General features: G+C 44.4%; 1 protein-coding gene across 2 annotated transcripts in view; it reads left to right on the top strand.

Moving 5' to 3' along the window:
- Positions 1-21474, top strand: part of PDE4B (phosphodiesterase 4B) — a 360554-nt gene that overhangs the window by 28698 nt on the left and 310382 nt on the right. Inside the window, exon 1 of one of the 2 annotated variants that reach the window (XM_066597672.1) lies at positions 18512-19199. The exons of the other annotated variant lie outside the window; for it this stretch is intronic. Within the exon in view, the coding sequence (XP_066453769.1) occupies positions 18961-19199 (239 nt within the window). The 5' untranslated portion in view covers positions 18512-18960. Of the gene's footprint in view, positions 1-18511; positions 19200-21474 lie in introns of those variants that run through there. 2 annotated transcript variants of the gene reach the window in all.

Raw genomic sequence — 21474 nt, 5'->3', positions numbered from 1 at the left:
CCATTTGTAATGCTGAAGAACTTTTAATAAGCTAAACAACTGTAACCGACGCCTGTTCTTGGCCTGGAGACAAACAGTGAAGTATTTACCTGTTTGCTGGGTGCAGTCCAATAACAATTTCCCATTTCCTGGGTAGTGTAACTCCAAGTGTTGCCAGCCCCACTATCCAGTTCACCAGAAGAGTCTTTAGCCTGGGTACCGGGTCGATCATTATAAGTCCTCTTCCCACTTAGTAAGCCTCTCAGTAGTCTTTATAAGACTTAACTTTTCTTGTATTAGGCTTTCACTAGTGCTATCAAACTCCAATAAAGTCAGCGCACAAGAGGGAGGGAGACGCTCGTTCCAAGCAAATTTAGCAGATACCCTCCAGTTGCAAATTCACACCCATAGGGTAAATATATTTCTCGGCACACCCACTTTTCAGGAGTTCTTCTCGTCACCACTTGCTCTGCCTACCTTCCAGTTTCCACTTGGAGCCAGACGTTCCTCACGCCCTCCCCTTCTTAATGCCACCTCTTAAATAATACCGCCGGCACATCTCAAGCAGTAAAACATCAGTGTAACTGTACAAAAAAATACTCCCCTTACCGCCTCATAAAATATACACTAACATGATGCATCTTTTAGACTGTATTATGAACCACCGGCCGCTTTGCATGTCTTCCAGTTCAGCAAAAGCGTTTGCCCTCCTTACAAGCAATAGCTGTATTTCATTAACAAGTCAGACGTCTTATCGGCCTGAAAATTTCCCTTGCCTAGGCAAAGTGCATTTAGAGTAATCCTTTTACTTGACCTTTCCTTTAAGCGGCGGTTTTAATTGTTTGATCTGTGGCAGGCGGTTTCCAGAATCCTCAGCTCTGTGAAGTGGAGAGCCGTATCTGTCTGGGAATTCAGGTCCAGCAACTCCAGTACATCTTATCATAATGGATCTCGCAGAGCGTTCCAATCAAAGGCAACGCAACAAGGATGCTTTTGGTGATTTTCAACACTCTGCTTATGGGATTTCTCTCAAACATATTGATTTTTTTTAGAACAGAGAAAATGCAACTTAAAAAAAAAGGAGATAAGCATTTTGACAAGGTGACATACAAAGGCAGGCCAGGAATGGCGGAAAATGTAATCTCACCAGCCCGGTATTTTGCAGTTTTCCTTGACTTTTCCTTTTGAAGCAAAAATATTTGAAATAAACAAGTCGATGCTATACGGCACTGTACATTTATAACACAGGTAGAGAAAGCCCTGAGCCTGTAGATGTAGACTAGTGACATCACCGGGACTGAGTGTAGTGATGTCACCCAATGTACGATACCCAGCCTATTACTTTCAAAAGCTGCAAGTTTATTTGTAGTTTTGTTGGCACTTGTATAAGGGCGACTTCACATGAGCATATTCTGCTACGTGCCGCCCGCACCAGAAAGTTGTGTGGCACACAGCAAGTACGCAATGACATTGTGTACTTGCTGTGTGCCACCGATTGCCGCGCACTATCTTAGAACGAGATAGAACATGCCGCAAACTTTATTCTGCACTTATTTCGCAAATCTTCATTGCATATTTCATGCAATATGTGTAGGGTAACATGGGAGCCTATGGCAGATGAGTACAGCGTATTATGCGCACAAAACCGGCTCGCATAAGACGCTGTAACAATACGATCAGGCTGTATTCAGACGGGCAAGTGCAAGTTTGGTCAGTAAAAAATGACCATTTTCCTTGCGAATTTCATGCAATTTTCACTCACATTTTTTTCTTCACGTTTTTCTCGGCTGTCCCCTTCCTGTGACACCATATATCATTTCCAGGAAGCTGCAAATGCTAAACAAAAGGTCTATAGTGGTCAAGCAGTGGCTGAACTTCAGCAACTAGTGTAAGTAGAGACCGGTCTCTGGAGTAGGACTATAGTGTGCACACTTAAAAACAATTCAGACAGAACTTTAACTTCTGAGTGGCTGTCCGCCACTATTTTTAGGCTTGGAACTGTACTGCCTTCATTTGTCCGGTATTATTGTATCTTGACGCCACCAGGAACTACTAGTGGAGTCAAGATTGACAGGGGGGTGACGCCCCCTGTATATGATTTGCTGGAGAGCTGGCTGGGCTGCCGGTCCTGGCAGCCCAGTAAGGTTTGCCTCCAGCTGAATGCTTTTTCATAGCACAGAGCGGCACCCGCTGCAGGCGCAGGTGCAAGGGTCTTCACGGCGGCGCCCCAGAAGCCGGCACCCCCCTCAGTGCTAACTCGCTGAGCAGAGTTGGCAGCAGAGAGGCCACACTGCGGAAGCCACAGGTGGTGAAGGACAGTGGGGAGATTGACAGTGCCGCCCTCTACAATCCGCAAAAGCGGGGGCGGCACCGCCAGCAGAGGCGGTGGCAATCAGCGGGAGTGGCAGCGCCGGCAGAGGGCGTGGCTCAGGCACAGTGACAGTGGACCCCATGACTGACGGAGCGGAGGAAGTGGGAGAACAGCCGCCAGTCATCGGCAGAGCACAGCCGGGTGGGCTGGGGGAGTAATACAACAGTACTCACAGCAGCCAGGGAACCAAAGGCAAGCCAAGCGTCTGAGGAGTCCTCAGTGAAAGGAGACAGGAGGAGAAATAATGGCCTTGCAAGCACCTTCCAGGACCTGTAACTATTCAGCCAATCGGGAGCTAGGGGTGTGGTAGGGGCGTTCCTCCATGGAAGCCCTGTCAAACCCCTAGCTTCCAGTAGCGTCAAGATACAATAATACCCATTTGTCCTGCTGTGTAATGGAGATGGTTCCCCAAGCCATGCAATGCACCCAAATAAAAATCAATAAAATAATAAACTCACTTCCATCATGCCCCAGGGCATCCTCCATCCTCTGACTTTGCTTATTCTGGCCGGGATAATGCAGAACGACTCAGTCGGCACAATGGCATTACTGTGCCAGCTGAGTGACAGTGAAAGCACCAGACAGAGGACCAGGAAGCGCTCCTCTTTAAGGGGTGGATACAGTTAATTTTATACAACGAGAACTGAATGTATCCCATACCTGAGTGTGCCCTCCAGGCTTAGTGGACCACGGCACCTGCCCGGGTTTGCCAAGTGCTGGCGCCGGCCCAGGTTATTTATCCACTTAGCGTTGGCTGCCTTATTGTTGTCTTTGCTTATGAAGAATGGTGTTTCAGGCTAATGCAACCTCCAGGTGGTGCTGCGTTAGCCTAATGCATTGCCTTCTGGGTGGCATTGTCCTGCTGTTCTGTATGTGCATCATCAACCATCCTAACCAGAGCATTTACTAGATTAAATAGACGTGTGCTGTTCAACAGACATGACTACTGAAATGAAGTATGGCGCCTACTGTGTTATACCTGCAGCTGCTTTTATTAGGAGCCTCTATTGTATGGCTGGCAGCAGCCTTGTAATTTATGACTTTTATATCAATGCTTTCCCATGACTTACTAGGTCACATCCACCCTGCCAAAGTGGCAGTGCAAACATTTGCCATCCTCATTCTTAATTAAAGCTATTATTTAATAGACGCAGAGACGGTTGGGAACAATTGGTGGAGTTTGTCCAAGCAAAAATCAGTTCCTGTGTGAGCAATGGAGAATGATGAGGAGCCTCACGAGTGGCGAATAAACCTAAACCTTTGTGACAAGGTGTCGACGACCGTGTCAATTTATTGAATACACCACAAATGAAAGAGAGAATGTGTTGTGGATACATACAGACTGATAGCCTTGCTGTGCACCTAACTGGCATTGATCTCCATTTGACCTTAGTTTCGGGTCTAGATCATGCAACAGTGTTGAACTTTTTTAATTTTCTCATTCATATTTGAAGCTGTGCTCTTGATTCCCATTATTTTGCTGATGAATATGTACTATTTCATTGTTTTAATATGAATAGATGCAAAATTCTGTGCTGATCCATTTCTTGATATGTCTTTTTAGCAGTCAGAACTCCCATTTTTCTATTATTATGTTATTTTTCAATTATTCTATTAGAATGTTACATGATAGATTTCTGGCTGCCTGCAGCGACCACTAGGGGGAGCCTATTGCATACAACTTATACATTGGTCTAACAAATAAGAACTTATGGCATAGAGTTGCATTGTACTCCCAAAGGGTCTCTTGTGCTTAAGTCTTCCATGGACCCTGCATTGTATTAAAATTTTGGGTCCCCCATTAGTCTGAAGATGAATGATTTGACACTGGTACCAGAACAGAGCTTAGTAAATAAATATAGTACCACAGCCAAACTTACTACACCAATATGGTACCAGGACAAAGCTTACTACATAAATAAAATAATGGAACCAAACTTTTGACAAAGAAACAATACTAGAACCAACCTTACTACTACGTAGATACATCAATACAATTGAGTTTACTGCATAGATACAATACTAGAACCAAATTTACTATATTAATACGGTAGCAGCACCAAGCTTACTTCATAGATACAGTACCAGAACCATATTTGCTACATAGATATGGTACTGCAACCAAATTTATTACATAAATGTTTGGCAGAACCAAACTTACTACATAGATACAATAACAAATTCAAGTTAGTAAATACATATGGTTCCAGAGCTGAGTTTACTACATATTTACAGCATGGGTATGTTCATGCAGTGGAATCCGTGCGTGACTTTCCTGCATGTATTCTGCTGCGGCTGTACACTTGTATGCCTGAAGATCTGTACATGCAATTAAGCGTTTTCAATTGGCAAATCCATATGTGGATTTATGTGGACATTAGAAACACTTAGCTAATGTTACAATAAGGAGCAAGTGAAATATGGCCGCCCCCTCTCATGCTAGAGGGGGATCTGCTGATACTTTGTCCAGTCAGTTCTCCCACCGTACCCCGATACTCCTAGACTCTCTATTTATGATACCTCAGTATCCTGTCTCAACAGCTCCAGCCCAACCGCTCACCTTGAAGCTTTACCCTAAGTGATGGAGACGGGACGTTCTGGCTGGGCTGACTACTAGTCAAGATGGTACTAACTTCCTCCTCTCCTTGCGATTCTGCTGTGGATGTTCTATTGTGGTGCCCGTTCTTCGCCCCACTACCTTTTGGTACTTTATTACTTGGCAGTCCCCAGTTAAGTCCTTGGGGCTGCTGGTGTATGTCTGGGCAGACTGAGATCTCCACTCTTACCACAATGGCGGATTATTAGGGGTGCTTTGAGTGGCCATGGCTGCACCCATAGCCTCGGGCCAGGGGCGACCTCCCAAATTGTCCCTATTTAAATCCATCATTGCTTATGATCTGCTGCTGGGTAGGGAAATTACTAGTAATTATTAGGAAACTATAGTACCAGTGCTACATGCATGTCACACACACACACAGCTCTGGTCCATGCATGTCCCACACACACACAGCTCTGCTACTTTGCTTTCGTATATAAGCTGCATGCGATTTATGAACTTCAGCTGGTGGCTGAGGTGAAATCGTAGCTTGCCGCTGTGTCATGTAAGCTGCATTAGCTTCATGGCGGCGTTGAATCCTGTGTTTCAGCACTAGACAACAGTTAATATTTAGATGAAGGCTGGACTAGTGTTGGCGGCATCAGCACCTGAGAGGACATGATATCACGTTCAGGAGATGTGAAGATAGCGGTGATGGACTATGCTTCAATGTTATTGGTCAATATGCACCACCAAAATATGTATGTGAGGTGTCATTTATTGGAGTCTCCACACAGGTGTCCAGCTACAAACTGCCGGACTGAATACTGCTGTATCCATAGCAACTAAAGCCACAAGGGCTTGTGGGGGATGTAGTTCGCCCATAATTCCTCATCCAGTGCAGGAGGATAAAGGGCCTGTGATGACGTCACCGTGCTGTGATCAGGGGGCGAAACTAAGAGCCGGTAACTGACATCACAGGTGCTGTCAAGCTCTGCATATAACTCACACATCACACACACGGCTTGACGGACAAGTGGTTGTTAGCACTTTGACTCCTTAATTGTCTTGTACAGATAAAACAATGTCATGCAAGTTTAACTCTATATATTGTTCATTATTTCAATGCTTTCCCTGGTTGGCATATAGAGGACCGAGGTTGTGGGGCATTTCCTGTGAATGTCATCATATCATTACTGCCAGCAGTGACACCAGGGGCAGGATTTGTATAATACAGTTTGCATCATCCTGAAAATGCCAAACTTCAATTATTCCCCATTAAATCTGTTTCCGTCTTCGGGCTCCCATGACACAGTCTCTGCTTTCTCCTTTGACCTTCAAACAAGCTTCTTGGTGAACAACTCAAATTGCTCCTTGTGCGCATATCAGCACTTATCCTGCAGTGAAGGAACAGCGCAGACCGCCAAACGTCAGAGCGGCTTATTATGTAGTTACTATGCATGCAGCCTTCTGATCTATCTAGCTGAAGAGTCGGTGACACAGAAGCAGCTTATCTAGCTGCAGCAATGACTGTTTCCTTGTTTCCCTATAGTTCTACTAAGGGCCTACTATACATGTCAGGTCAATGACAGTCAGGTATGGTAGAATGGTGAGTGAAATGCTAAGGCGATTGACAGTTATTGTACATGTGTAATATGTATGGTGCTGCTGGTTAATGTAACAGGCGCTGTTGTGGCCCTTGTGGACATTGTGTGAGTGGTCTCGATCCCAGTCGCAGTGGACATTTTAGGGGTCAAATACATGGACACTGTGCTAGGTGGGGTATGTACATCTAACAGATAAACAGCAGGAGTTTCTCGCCTCACAGGATGGTGCCTATGGTTGGTAAAAAAAAAGGGCATGGTGTGGCAAGCAAGCGATGTGCGTTGGCCATGGTAGTGGAGCGCAGAAGTAAGCATGAGAGGTTTGACCAAGGTTGGGTGTTGCCTGAATCGAGAGCCGCAAGAGAATCCCTGGAAACGGACCACTTTGATTCTGCCATCTTTTTTGTTTAATGGCGTACACTATGCGGTACACACGATAACTTTCTTCTCTGGATCAGTACAATTACGACAATACCAAAACTATACATACTATACATTGGTTTTATGTTTTGCACAATAAACCTTTTTTTTTAGAATTTTTTTGGGCAGCACTGCTTTCAAAGACCCAGACATTTTTTTTTTCCATGGAAGGAGCTGCGTAAGGGCTTTTTTTGTATCATTTTGGGGTACATTTGACTTTTTTGTTAACTTTTATTGCAATTTTTGGAAGGCAAAATGAACAACAAACGCATTTTGGCTTTTTGCTTTTTTTCTCTCATAGCGTTAGCCGTGTGGGACAACGAGTGTTCGCCATTTATTGTATGGGTCATTATTACATATCAGGCGATACCAAACGTGGGTTTTTTCAAATTCACTTTTTTAGTCAAAGTAAAGTCAACGTGCACAAAAAGTTGTTTTTCCTTAATTTTTTTTACTATTTGTTTTCACCTCTCTGTGTCCCTGTTGGAGTTTGAACTTGTGATCTTATCATCACTCAGAAATACTTTGCAGTACTTCACATTTATATTAAAAGACACTGCAGACCGGGATGCCATTGACTGGCGTCTGGTTGCCATGGCAACCTATCAGGCTTCTGCAAGACGACGGCAGAGGGCAGATGACATCATAGAGGGAGCTCCCTCCATGACTAAGAAGTTTTGTTTTATGTTTTTCACTGGATCAAGTGCTGAAATTTTCGGCTTGGAATTTAGCTCCCTCCTTCTGTTAACTCCCTCCATGCTGCAACGATATTGATCGGGGTTAACGGCGGGGATCAGTGTTCTCTCGGATTGCCATCGTTGCAGCAGGACCCCAGCAGTGATTACAGCTGACTCCGGCTGCAGATCATGCAGGCTCAGGTCCACAGTTTGTGCCATCCATATGCCATAAATGTATGGGATTTTGAGGGGAACCCTTCCTTCCCAGGATGCTAGCAATTCATTTACCTGCCCTGCGGGCCCCCAAATGCGCAGGGTTATCATAGGGCCCATAACAAAACTCAGAATGGGTCCAGCGACCAAAACAGAAACGAATGTGCTGCAGCAACTGATGTAGCTGGCGTAAATTTGCGCTATCATTTATGCTAGCTTCTGGGGTAAATGATAGTCCATTTTTTGGACCATAGGAGAATCTGCTCCTTTTTTGCAAGACCCATCTAATTTTCCTAAATTTTTTGAGAGTAGCGTAAACATGAAAATAAAAAATGTACATTTGTGTGTATATATGGCATGTGCTAAAATATGCAACCTTCTTTTCTGTCAGAATGCTGATTGATAAATTCTCACTTTTGACTGTGGAAATAACCATCTGGAGAAGTTTAGATACACCACTGGATTCACCTGATTATCTCTCAATCAGGAGAGAACTTTGTGTTCTAATCAATTGTAACAATCCTAGTCTTATACTTACATGCCAGAAGTCATGGGATAGCAGTATGTGAATGGATTATGAAGTGGCGTTACCTCAGATGACGTCTTGGGAACACCTGCACCTGTATACGTTGTGAGGTCTTATCTTGTGAGTGAGGTTGAACACCGGCCAGCAAGCTAATAGGAAGGTGACGTGACTTAGCGGAGTTCCAGACAGATGGGACATTTTCGAGGTTGTGTGGTCATTTAACAGTGTAGCGTGTGTACCAGGAATATGTCATAGAAGGCATTACCACCCACAGGGGACAGTTCAGTGGCCGTCCACGGGTACCTAATTATTGCGACTGGCGGTGTCTGGCTAGAATTGTTCATATGAGCAGACAAGTAACACAAACAGAAATCACATCCACATTCAGTGCAGGAGGCCCCACACACGTATATCCCGCAGGCCAGGGTAGTGTTCTTTACCTTCCACAGGAAATGGGAGCGCCTCTATTACCACCATGACACCAGACACAGCTCCTCATCTGGGCTCATGAGGTGCTCACTGGACCCTAGAAAACTGGCAACTTGTGACGTGGTCCAATCAGTCACAGTACTAATTGTTTCGGGCTGATGGTAGGTTTCGTGTGTGGTTCAAACCCCTTGAAGCCATGGACCCCAGTTGGCAACAAGCCATCGTGCAGGCTGGTGGTGGTTCCATAATGGTGTGTTCACATGGCATGGGTTGGGTCTACTGGTCTGTTAAACCAAAGGTGCACAACTGTAGCCTACAAGGCCTCAACAGGTCATGTTTTCGGGGTATCCTATAATACGAACACCTGTGGCAATATCTGAGGCACTGACAATAATTACACACCTGAGGAAGCCTAGGAAACATGACCTCTTGGGCTCCCTTGAGGACTGCAGTTTTGCACCCCAGGTCTAAACACTAAAACATTATTCACTGTTGCCCACTACGTTTTACTACTTGGTGACCATTTGCAGCCCATCATGGACTTCATGTACCCCCACAATGATGGAATATTGCAGCAGGATAATGCACCATGCCATCAGGTCCAACGTGTCCAAAATTGCTTTGAGGATGATTCTGGAGATGAGTTCCTACGAATGGTGCGGTCTACATGATCCCAATTGATCATTTATGAGATGTGATGGAGAGGTCCATCCGCACTTGAGATCCTGCACCCACAAATACCCTATAGCTGTGGGTGGCTATCCAGAGGACATGGCTCACCATCCCTCCAGACGCCTTCCATCCACTTGTAGAATTCATGCCATATTGAGTTGCTGCACTTTGCTGGTCCAGAGGGGGTTTTACATGATATAAGTTCCTGTCTCATGACTTTTGGCATGCTAGCGTAGGTCTCTACAGGTTTTCAGACTCAGGACGCAAACAAAAAGTTCACCGACAGCAGAAAATGGCGAGGAATTGACTCACAAACTATACTACAAAGTTTACTACGATCGCGTTTTTACGTTTCCTCTCTTCTGCGTTTTGTGCTTGAATTATGTACACGTACGATAAAGATAATTATACATTACAGAGACACCAACGTTACCGCTGCTGTATATGATCAGAATTATGGCGGGGGCTGTCATTGTATCCTCACTCAGCAAAACGTCTAGACACATCCCTGTTCGCGAGGAAGAAGTGCATCCTCTTGTCAGAATACATCTAGACTAATAGCACTTGATGTTCTGTCTCCATATAGATACGGACGGGTATACGACTTGACAGTTCTATAAAGCAAATCTGCAGCAGCGTTTTAATTTTTTTCAGTTAAACCCCCTGTAGAAAGCGCAATTTTATGACCTGAACCCGTTGCCAGCCTATAGAATTGCAAAATGAGGCATTTCATGCCTCAAGGCTCAGCAACCAAAGGGCTGAACACTGGCTAAGCTGACAAATTGGCTGATTCTTCCTGTCATTAGGGGACAGATACATTTAAGACTCGGTGTCAAAACGAAATGTTGCAATTAATTTTGGAACCATTTAATCCAATCCTGTTTGTTCCACGCAGGCTGCGCTGTGCATTGACGTAGGCACTTGATTGATATTTGAGTCTCATCCAAAAAAGCAGCAGTAGATGCGAAGAGATCTTCAAATAGCCTGTCCTAGTTCATCTATGGGCTGTAACCATCATGCCATGGAAAAATGTCAGCTGTAAGATAAGCAAATCTTTCAGGGAAGTCAGAGAATGTGAAGCAGATGCTCCAGCCTCGTAAAGGTCAGCGGTGAAATCTTCCTGCCGAGGGTTGTATGTGGAGCAGCAGCATTGTGAACCGAGAGTCAGACATAACGGTCGGCACAAGCTGCGCGGCGTTTGATAAGGGAAGCAATATGTTTTTGCAGAACATCTCTTTTTTTTTAAACGCAGGAATCAATCATAGTTGGAAAAGGGGCAAAGCTTTCCAAAAGGTCCTCTCTGTAGGGTCTACGCCAGCTTCCAAAAATGGTAAACCCAATGGTAGACTTTCCCTAAACTTGGGGTTAAAGAGTCCGCCTCTGAGCACGCTATGGAAAAGTGATTCTTCATGCACACGAGCGAAACCAACTGCGGTTTCCACTTGCGGATGAAAAATCGCAGCATACTGTATTTTTCGGCTGATTCCGCTTTCGTTGAAGTCAAGTTGACATTGCGGGAAGGTCACGGATACCGCGTCATCGCTAGGCGATGAGCAGGAAAAGCAGGAGTTTAAAAAAAATCTGTACTGCTCATGTCCAACGGCTTGCCGTGCGGATCATCTGCAGTACAAAGAAGAGAAAAAGAGAGCAGGTACGCCCAGACGCCGCTGCTGCCGCCAGGGCCGGATTCCCCATGCAGAATCCAACCTGCCCGTGTGCATGCGGCCTTAGACCCTGCGTCTCTCAACCACCCCAGAATACGAAACACTGGAATTGATGAAAGGTAAAGTTAAGAACTGAATTTATGGTTGACTGGTGAGGTATAGCTAGGAGCTAATTATGTCTTCGGAATCGTGAAGTGCTGCTGAATACAATGTATTCACCTTTACCGCTGTGCACACACAGAAACAGGCCAAAGTGCTTATCCTATGAACCAGCAATCATTGGTGTATATGGACACATAAAATCATATTCTATAAAATATAGCAGTCTTAGAGGGCCTCCGAAGGGAATATGACTGGAAATATTGAATTGTATTTCAATCTTGGAGTTTTGTGCATACACTCAACCACCTCTCCCTGATGTCAGGGGTGGGATGTCAAAGGTGTGGCTGGGAGAGCCTTTAAAGGGGCTTTCCACAAAAATACTATTGATGACTTATATATAGGATAGGTCATCAATAGTTGATCAGTCGGGGCCTGCTGCTCAGGACCCCGGCCGATCAGCTGATCGGGCACCTGTTCATAGTGCTGGTATACAATGCTCTGACCCCTGTGTAGTCACCGGTGCTTGTCACTGCAGCCTGGGGTCTTATTGCAATCATTAGAGAGGCCCACAGCCCACCACCCAGAAAGAGTACCATATGGTAATGGTAAGGATGAGACAATTGCTTTCCAAATCCCTACCGTAAACGGACGTCCTAGTGGGAGATTCCCCATTCGACCACTGCAATGAAAATGAGCGATTGTGTAGAGCTTCCTCCAACAATGACAGCTAATTTGCGGGGGTTAGAGAAGTCAGATCCTCTGTGATCAGTTGATCACCAGAGCAACTTCATTATAAAATCTACTTTTCCAAAGGTAATTACGATTTTAATCTGAAGGGGTCTAAGCGGCTTTCTAATGAGTCCATCACAAGAAACATCACATGGCGCCCAATGATCTCAATAGTGTGATGCACTAGTGCTTAGGGCCCTGTGAAGTAAGAGCTCTGTTGTAGTGTAAGGGGCCATGTTTTGGGAGGTAAGTCAGAGTAGGTTCTTGGTACTCACCCTACTGTAGGCCATAATGTTCAGCAGCTACCCATTTCACCATAATGACCATAAGCCCTTTTAGAAGAAAAGTAACTCATCAGCTTTAGCTTTAGAAGTTGAGTTGAGTTGTCCAATTCGAGCAGTCTTGCTCTCCCAGAACAGGACCGGAGTTTCGCAGTCCTGTGAGGATAAACTTTTTATGGTTGCCTTTCTAGTCAGCTGGTTTTTATTTTCCCAAGTTGACATTAGACTTCTAGATCATCGATCAATGGTTGTTGTTTACCAGTGGAGCCCCATACTCAATGCCTGTCTGCTTGGAACAAGCATGGTGCTTTTAATAATGCAGCTTTATTGTGTTTTTTTGGCATTCGGAGGTGGAAGCTGCTGAACTGTTAGAGGAAACCATAAAGATGGGGCCTTTTTGACTAAAAACCTTACTCTGGAGCTTGCCAAGTGATATTATAGGGCCCCTCCACACACAAGGCTTGAATTAACTGCTTTATTGCAATCCCTGCAATTTACTACGACTTTACAATCCATCTTTCTCCTATATTTATAGGTAATATCAGGATAACATTTCATTTTAGTATGGCAATAAAGAGTGACATTGCAGAGACCTGTAGGGTCGTACTGGGATACAATATGAGTCAATTCTCTTCATTTTCCCATTGTTAGTATTGCTAGTTATTAAAATGCTTTCCCCCCTAAAGCTGAATGCTGCCTGGAAATGTCTGGAGTCATTATTACTATTCTGCCAATTCTCAGTCATTCTAGATTTGTATATAGGTAATAATAATATAGCCCTCGTGCATATTGCAAGCCATATCCATTGGGCCTTACTGTATGTTGCCTCCATACAGCACTGTATTCGTCCCTGAAAGCACTGGGTAATACAGTGTGCTGTGGGATAAGCCACATGGAGGTACACTATGGGCCATATGGCTGTGGGTGCTACTTTACAGATCCATACAAGCAGGGGTGGAATGGGAAGCTGTAAGTCTATAGCAGGGCCTCCAACAATAATGCTTCATTTAAAGTACTGGTCTCCTTATATGGGACAGAGAGACCTTATGGACCTCCGTAAGGCCTCAGGGTCCGAGTGCCACAGCAGCTTCTGCAACCATTAGGGTACACAGCAGATCTGCAGCACGCATTTGGCACACATTTTGATGCAAATTTTAACACAGATGTTGGTGCAGAATTCACCCCTTTCCAGGGGCGTAACTATAGAGGGTGCAGGGGATGCGGTTGCACCCGGGGCCAGGAGCCTTAGGGGGCCCATAAGGCCTGTCTTCTCCATATAGGGAGCCCAGTACTATGAATAAAGCATTATAGTTGGGGGCCCTGTTACAGGTTTTGCATTGGGGCCCAGAAGCTTCAAGTTATGCCTCTGTGCAGCATGGTTTAGGTATGGGTACGGGTACAGATACAGATAGAGGGGGGGGCTCCAGCTCACCTTTTCATCAGGGCCCCTGACCCTTTAGTTACGCCCCTGCCCCTTTCATTTGAAGATGTGTCATCCACACCGAAGATCTGGTGCCATAATTGACATGCTACAGATCCAAAATCCGCTCCGCAGGTCAGTTTGCACAGTTGATTTTTTTCAACAGCATGTGGACCATATTTGGACAATCTCCTCCACTTTGCTGCAACCATCAGTGCTGCAGATTCTCCATGCGGTGGATCCACAGTACATGCGCCTAATGCATGAGACCTATGTGCTTGAGACCTTCCAATACCTTCAGGGGTTGTCACCCTGCCTTCTATAGGGAATACATGGCATATGATTTTTTGCAATGTTCTGCAGGGTTACTGACATCACACTAGTTCTTGCAGTCTATTCAAGAACCAGGAATCTCAGGATGAACAGTGCTATAGGTCTCACCTAGACGGATCAATACCGAGAATTTCTGCAACTTTCTAAGATACTTTGTGTTTGAAATTAGCACCATTTCAAGATCTCTGCTTGCTATTAGTGAATGAAAGCATTGATATTTCTATTCGGAGGCTGAAAACTCATTTGGATCCAATCATGCTCATAAAGATGCAAAGTTTGTTACAGTGTATCAGACCTCTGTGGGAAATTTACTAACCTGGGCATTTCCAATACTCTGCTTCTTCAGACGAGCGCATGCACAGATACGCTAGCCTCAGCACAACGTATTTGCGTAGCGAACTAGGTTGATTTCTGCATGTCTGCCCATAGATCTGCACGTTTTTGCGCACGCAGGCCTGTTCATATGCTTGCGCGATACACCCCTGCGCTGGTTTAAAAGGTTATTTATCCTAATGAGGTCCAGATGTGTTCTATATTTCACAAAATTGCGCCGCATATTTGTACGCGCATTTGTGCACCTCCCATAGACTTCTATGGGGGCCTATGCTGCGCAACTATGCAGAAAGATAGAGCAGAGCCTCTTTTTTTTTGTATTTGCACAAAAAAAAAAAGGAAAAAAGAACAAATCCATTGAAATCAGTGGGTTCTATAAATTCTCTTTGTTTTGCACACGCAAATATGTCCGTCTGAAGAAGCCCTTAGTATAATTTCCGACGCACCCCGCGTGGCTCTTCAGGAATTAAGCACTTCTTGGCACTTTACGCTCCTTCAAATGCCAACGTTCATTTCTTGCCTAATTTACACCAGTTTCTGGTATAAATTATAGATAAATCTGTCAGTCAAGATTGGCTCCGCCCCCTCACAACAAGCCCTGCCCACTTTTTACAAAAGTGACGAAGCAGCGTAGAATGCAAAAAAGTTGAAATTTTTTACACAAATCACCACTTGTGCCAATATTTGCACCTTTTTTCCATCATAAACTGGCATAAAAAGTCTTTCTGAATATCCGTTCTGTCTTGTAACAAGCCGTGTAGCCGTTCCTACAGACAGGTGGACGAAAGCAAGAATGTTCCCACTCAGTGACAAGCTTGGTCACCGCATGCGATCAGTTTTTGGACAGGAAGCTCCCCGCGCAGCCTGTGATCATTTTAATCTGAGATATCTTGCCTCATCCAGATTCTGATAATCCAGAATGCCCGGGAGTGACAAAGTGGCGGATTATCAGGACCGCTGGTTTAGTGAGATACCCATGATTTATGAACTTGCCTGCCATCCCCCTACAATGTATCGGAGACAATACAGTACAAAGGGAATTATTTTTATCTGGACATTTCATGGAAAAATCCAGTCTTTGATTTATTTATCAACAGGACTTTCCATGGGAGCCGCCATCATCCATCTCAGCGGGGTCAGCAGATCATGTTATTGTTCGCGAAACTTCCCACAAATAAACAAAACCACATTCTCACAATACTGCATGCAGGAAGCGGATACATGTTGCTCACAGCTGCAGCTTTGTGCCCTTGTGCCAGTGCTGTCAGTGCCCCCAGCAGTACGCAATGCATTACGTACTTGCTTTGTGCCGATACTCCCCATACACTATCTTGGTGTGTATGCACACGAGATACACGCCAAGATAGCGCATGCTGCCATCTTTTTTGCACGCACATTTTGCACGCTGTGAGAGAAGCTCAATTGAAAGTAATGTAAAGTTTGTGACAGCGTAATATGTGCGAGGAATATGCGGTAAAAACACTCGTGTGAGAGAGCCCTAATCTAGCATCTACTTAGTGCCCAAGCCAGTATTTCACCATCTGCCAAATTAGGCCATTTTTAGAACTTTTTTCAGGGCTAATTTAAGTTCCCAAATTACCCCTGTTAACAGAGTAGCCTTTAAGTCCTGGTTCGGGATTTGTATAGTCACCTCCTTCCCCATTCCCTAGCTGTCTGCTTGTAAAGTCAATGCTCAATGCGTTGAACAGACTCCTCCTTTCCATTGTTTGTGCGGGCTTATTTACTAATACTGTCTAAAAGTTAAGGACCATTTAGAGCCAACAATTCTCGCTCAAAATTCCCTCAAAGCCGTCTTTTGAGCGAGAATCGTTGGGACTAAATGCACGGTCATTGTGCAGTTTTCATGCACGATTCGTTCCTTGCTCAATTCTAGATTTCTTGAATTGAGTGATGAACTTTTATCAGCGTTGCAGGCTGTTATTACAGTCGGCAGCACTGATATGATTCTTTTAGCTCGTGTCCCGCAAGACGCAAGCTGTAATTGTGGAGAACAATACAGCTGTTTGCTTAAGCAGAAGAGCTGTATTGTTCACTGAGAAATAGCGTCCGTGTCACGCTCCGCCTGCATAGCTCTTAAGTAGCTACTTAGCTACTATAGATTATGCAAAGATAATCGCTCAAAACTGTCACTCAAACTGTTGTTTAAACGACTTTTGAGCCCTCATCTGTCAGTGTAAATGGGGCTTTAGGGCCCTTTTACACGGGCCAATAAATTATTCAGATTCTTGCATCCAGCGGGAATCTGAAGGATTATTATTCAGTGTAAAGGCACGCCCCAACTGAATAACAAATGAGAATTCGTTCGATACTCATTTGTCATTTAGTTCCTGCATTCAGAAAACTAAACGACAGATTGGTCCATGTGAACAGGCAGTCCTTTACTTATGAACGACTACCTGCTTACTGTGAATGGAGATGGGTGGTCTGGAAAGATCCCTTACCAACTCTGCCTCCATTCACTAGTGAAGCTTGTTCCTGTGTAAAAGCGCAGGAACGATTATCGCTGGGACAACTTGCCAGGAATCTGCGCCCGAAAAGGCGCCCCGTGTAATAGGGGCTTTAGATAATGAAAATGTAGACTAGACAGAATGATAAATCTGTTGAATTTTAAGACTGTCTAGTCTACATTAGACAACCTATCAGGGCTCCCTCCCACTGGCAAGGGCGATATCGGGCCATGATTCACTGCCCATATGGCTCTTGCCACCATGTGAAAGCCCCGTATATGCAAGGCGTTGTCATGTGAAAACGGCCTCGCATCACTGCGGGGATGAAGGGAATCCCCGCCGCGGCTGTCACAACCGCGGCAGAGGATTGCACAGTTCTTCCATTGCTTTCAATGAGGCCGGTGCTGCAGCTGCAGGAACCATTGAAACCAATAGGCAGTCTCGCAACTAGATAGGACATGCTGCCATGTAGGAAAACATCACTAATGTGATTGAACCCATTCAAAAGAATGAGTTTCATATTTGTGTGAGATCTGTGCGTCTCGCGAGGCACAAATCTCACACAATTTTATCCCCAGTGTGAAGGCAGCCTTAGTTGGCCTAGTTTATGCCAAAAATTCCGTCAACATTTTTTAAACCATTTGCGGCAATTTGGTGCAACTTTTGATGCAATTTAGTCCACACCCATTTTGTGGAGAAGTACGAAAAACTGTCTGAAAGTGTCTAAAACTGGTGTATTTTGACTAGTCCCAAAGTCCTCTCAATATGAGCAGCGTGTGTGCACATGCAATGGAAGGAAAGAATCCGTAGAGCGGTGACCTTGGGTGCGGACAGCGGAGGAACGGAAAGGCAGAGGACCGTAAAAATCACACCCTCGGACTCAGCGACCCCTGTCCTGTATACCCATAGGATGTGACAGGTTCCCTTTAAAAACAGTCCTGAAATCTTGAGGTTTTTACATTGATCACCAAGGCTGCTCTCACACAGTCCGCCTTTTTTCAGAATTCAGCACAGCGTTTCAAACGCTGCGCTAAACGCTGTAAAACGCTCCCATTGATATCAATGGGGCCTCGTAGACTAGTGTTCGAAGCCAACATTTCTAACGCCACTATGTTTAAGCAGTGTCTGCTCTATCTCCGTGCGTTTTAGCACTTTTTAACGCACCTATCACAATGAGGGGGTGCGTTAAAAAACGCGTACAATGCGTTTTAAAATGGCGCTCTCAATCACTGTAAAATACCACGATTTTGAATGCGGCGTTTTGCTAACGCCCGTGTGAGAGCGACCTAAGAGAGCATTTTCTCTAATCTTCTGTTCGTTAAACATACTTTTTTTTCATGCTGTGCAAAGTATAAAGTCTGCAAACATATACCTAATTTGCAGTATAGTAAAAAAAAAAAGTATCCGTTAAAAAAAGGTATATATATTCATGTATGTTTTTGCAAAAAAGTATCCATTTTCGTGAGAAATAAGAAGAGAAGAGTCTTGGAGTTTCTTCCACCTTCCTCTTCTATCCTGCGTATCATCCAGCAGCAGCCCTCCTGTTCAGAATCACCTATGAGAAACACCAGCAGTCATATAATACATCTAATGCAAAAGTTCTAAGCAGAACACGCACGAAAGCAGCGAGAAGAAGCCGAGCTGTCAGAGGTCTGTCATCCAATAAGCAGGCATTAGGTGGAGCCAGCGTTGTTTGGATTCAGCAGCTCAGTAAGGAATTCTGAATGAAGATCATTTTCTATCCAAGGAACCCGGCCAGTCAAGCGTATGGCTCTGAAGGACGCTGCTTAAGAGGAGGTTCGCGTTATTTTTTTCTCTTCCACAATTCTAGAGGCTTATTACTGTTTCCATTTCTTCGGAGGGTAATGTCTTGGTAAACAAGGATGGATGAGGGGTTTCTATCAATGCTGCATGAGCGGCTGCGTTCAGCTGAATGAATCCAGGAGCTGTCGGTGTGTAGCTGGCAGATCATCCACATTCAACAGCAGACCAGGGAAGACCCAACATTTAGGAAGAAGGCAATCCGTGTCCATTCAGATCTTCCTTGGTACCCAAGTCCTTCGGAGTCTTCATCCAGCAATAGATTATCGTTGTGCGTCTACCAGCGCCCATTCATTCCATCCCACTGCCACCCCTGCCCTCTCCAGAGTTCCTTGGTGATATTATGCTTCTAGGGCAGGGTATCTGAGCGAACATCTAAGATATGACATCTAAGGATTCTTCCAACGAGCTCTCCACTCCCGATACCGACGTCTACATCAGGACTTTCAAGGAACACATGCACTTGGAGCTTGAACTTCCCAGACATTCTGGGAAAAGGACAACCACATCCCCAAAAATCTCCCCGCGCAGTTCTCCTAGGAACTCTCCATGCTTTTTCAGAAAGTTGCTGGTCAATAAGAGCATCCGCCAGCGGCGACGATTCACGGTAGCACATACATGGTAAGAAGAGAGTTATACTGTTATAATAACATAAAGACTTTTTATGACTTACAGGCCACTTCCCTACAGACATAGGGGAGCCGAATGTATTATTTGGCTCCACTCATTTCCATAATGTAGCATGCAATCTGTGGATTTACATAGGACCGCGAAAAACCCGACTGCATTATCTGTACAGAGAGGCTTAGCACTATGCAAAAACAGTGCAGCCGTAAAGAGTTAAATGACAAATTCAGTCTGCTACATTGTATAGATTATAATACTCTGTTGCCATATCTCCAGTTTCTTTGAAATTGACCTTCCCGGGTTCTTAACCTGTTTTTCATTTTTATGAGTCATAATTAGGTTGTTTGGGCGGTAAGATAATGAATTCCATTGTCTTTCAGATGACACCCGGTTCAATTCCCTTGATTAATATCCTTCATCAGATGTTCCACTATTTGCACAGTATCTATGTGGTCACTAAATGTTCGTTTTTTCATCAGTAATTAGCAACGGCCATTGTTTGGCTTAGTTTTGTTTGTTTGCCAATGAAGACTTAAGAAACGGCGATGACCTGCGAAATGGCAAGGAATATTTTGGGATTAGTTTACAAGATCAGGACTCGTTAAGGGCAGCAGTAAGAAAACCCAAGAGTTAATTGCTGAATATAGGACAATGTACAGGGGTGGATGCGCTCTGTTACCGACTTGGGAGGAGTCTGCAATTCAACAAATGTCAATATGTTTGTCCTCTCATTATCTGCTTCAGCCAGACATCGGGGACCAGGGAGTCAATTCTGCCTGCAAGATGCTGATAGCACGGCTGTTGATGATGTACAGGAGTGTGTTACACTATGTAGAAGAAGACAGGCGTACTGGGAGATCTAGACTAATAGGCATCTTCCATCTTCACCGCGTATGACCTTATGTCAAGGTTAAAGCGTAACCCAGAGGTTACCTGTCTGCGCCGCCGTTTGGTTGACTCTAATTAGCGGACTCCATGGTCTAGTATCAGTATCATATAATAAGAACAATGGTGTGAGTGATTGTAATGGGTTTTTAAGGAGGTGGAAAGACATTAAGAACTAAAATATAGTCTATGGCTTCTTTAAACTTGGGCGGTGTTGAGGTATCACAAATGACCAAAGGGGGTTCTGAATACTGCAAAAGCACAATAGCCCTTGGGTCCACCACAAATGTGATCTTCTGACACCTCATGTCAATTGGACGCAGTGTTGTCCCTTTCGGCCATGGAATTGAAGGCCATTGGGTCGTCTTTGGAATTGTAATATAAAGCTGGGAACAGCAAAAGTGAAGAAGGCCTTTAAGGGTAAATTAGACATTCTGTATCTTCTCAAGATGACAATGCTGGGGTACTGTGAACTTGGGTTGTCATTGTTTTCCAAGAACAGGGAGGCTGCTTGATGATTTGTATTCTCTCAGAACAGTCAACACATTGTTTAGGGTGCTCATGAGTTCAGTATTACTTGAATTATACTTGCACAGAAAGGGTTAACTAGAGGCTGCTAAGAGAACCCACTCTATATAACATGCTATGTATGGCTTCCCCCAACCACAATATAGGGGGCCCATATACTGCATACACCCTGATTGTGAACTGTGGACATTCAGAAGGTGCAACTTGAGGAAAGCCCTGTTTGTCATTGACGTTTGGGGTGGTATCATGGGAGATTGTAGTGTCAAATGAGATAACTGCCTATGGGCAACATTCATAGATATCCCTGTTGGCATTCATAGATATCCTTGTTGACATTCATAGATGTCCTTGTGTCATAAATATACAATAGTGATATACACAAAGAGAAGTATTGTAGATGTGAATGGTATGCTAGTATAAAACATGTGTTGCACAGAATGATGAATAATCATGATCTTCAGTGAGGTTGATCTAAGTCTGATGAAGGCTTTCTAATCCCTGCTTTATAACTGTTTTTAAAAAGCCGAGATTTTCCACGTCCAGGGGATGTATGATGGACAAGTGAAAGCAAGTTTCCAGGAACCTGCACTCAGATAACAGATTACACAGCGATAAATATGTTTCCACTGACACATAGGATCCCCAAGAGAATGACAAACGACACATTAGATCCTCAAAAGAATGATATACGACACGTAAAATCCCCAGGTGAATGACCGTTGGCACATAGGATCTGCAGGAGAATGACATATGACACATAGAGTCCCCAGAAGAATGACATCTGACACATTAGATCCTCAAAAGAATGATATACGGCACACGGGATCCCCAGGAGAATGATATACGACACATAAAA

The sequence above is a fragment of the Eleutherodactylus coqui genome, chromosome 3, assembly GCF_035609145.1.
Source record: "Eleutherodactylus coqui strain aEleCoq1 chromosome 3, aEleCoq1.hap1, whole genome shotgun sequence".
Classification (NCBI taxonomy): domain Eukaryota; kingdom Metazoa; phylum Chordata; class Amphibia; order Anura; family Eleutherodactylidae; genus Eleutherodactylus; species Eleutherodactylus coqui.
This window is presented reverse-complemented; position numbering and strand designations above follow the sequence as displayed.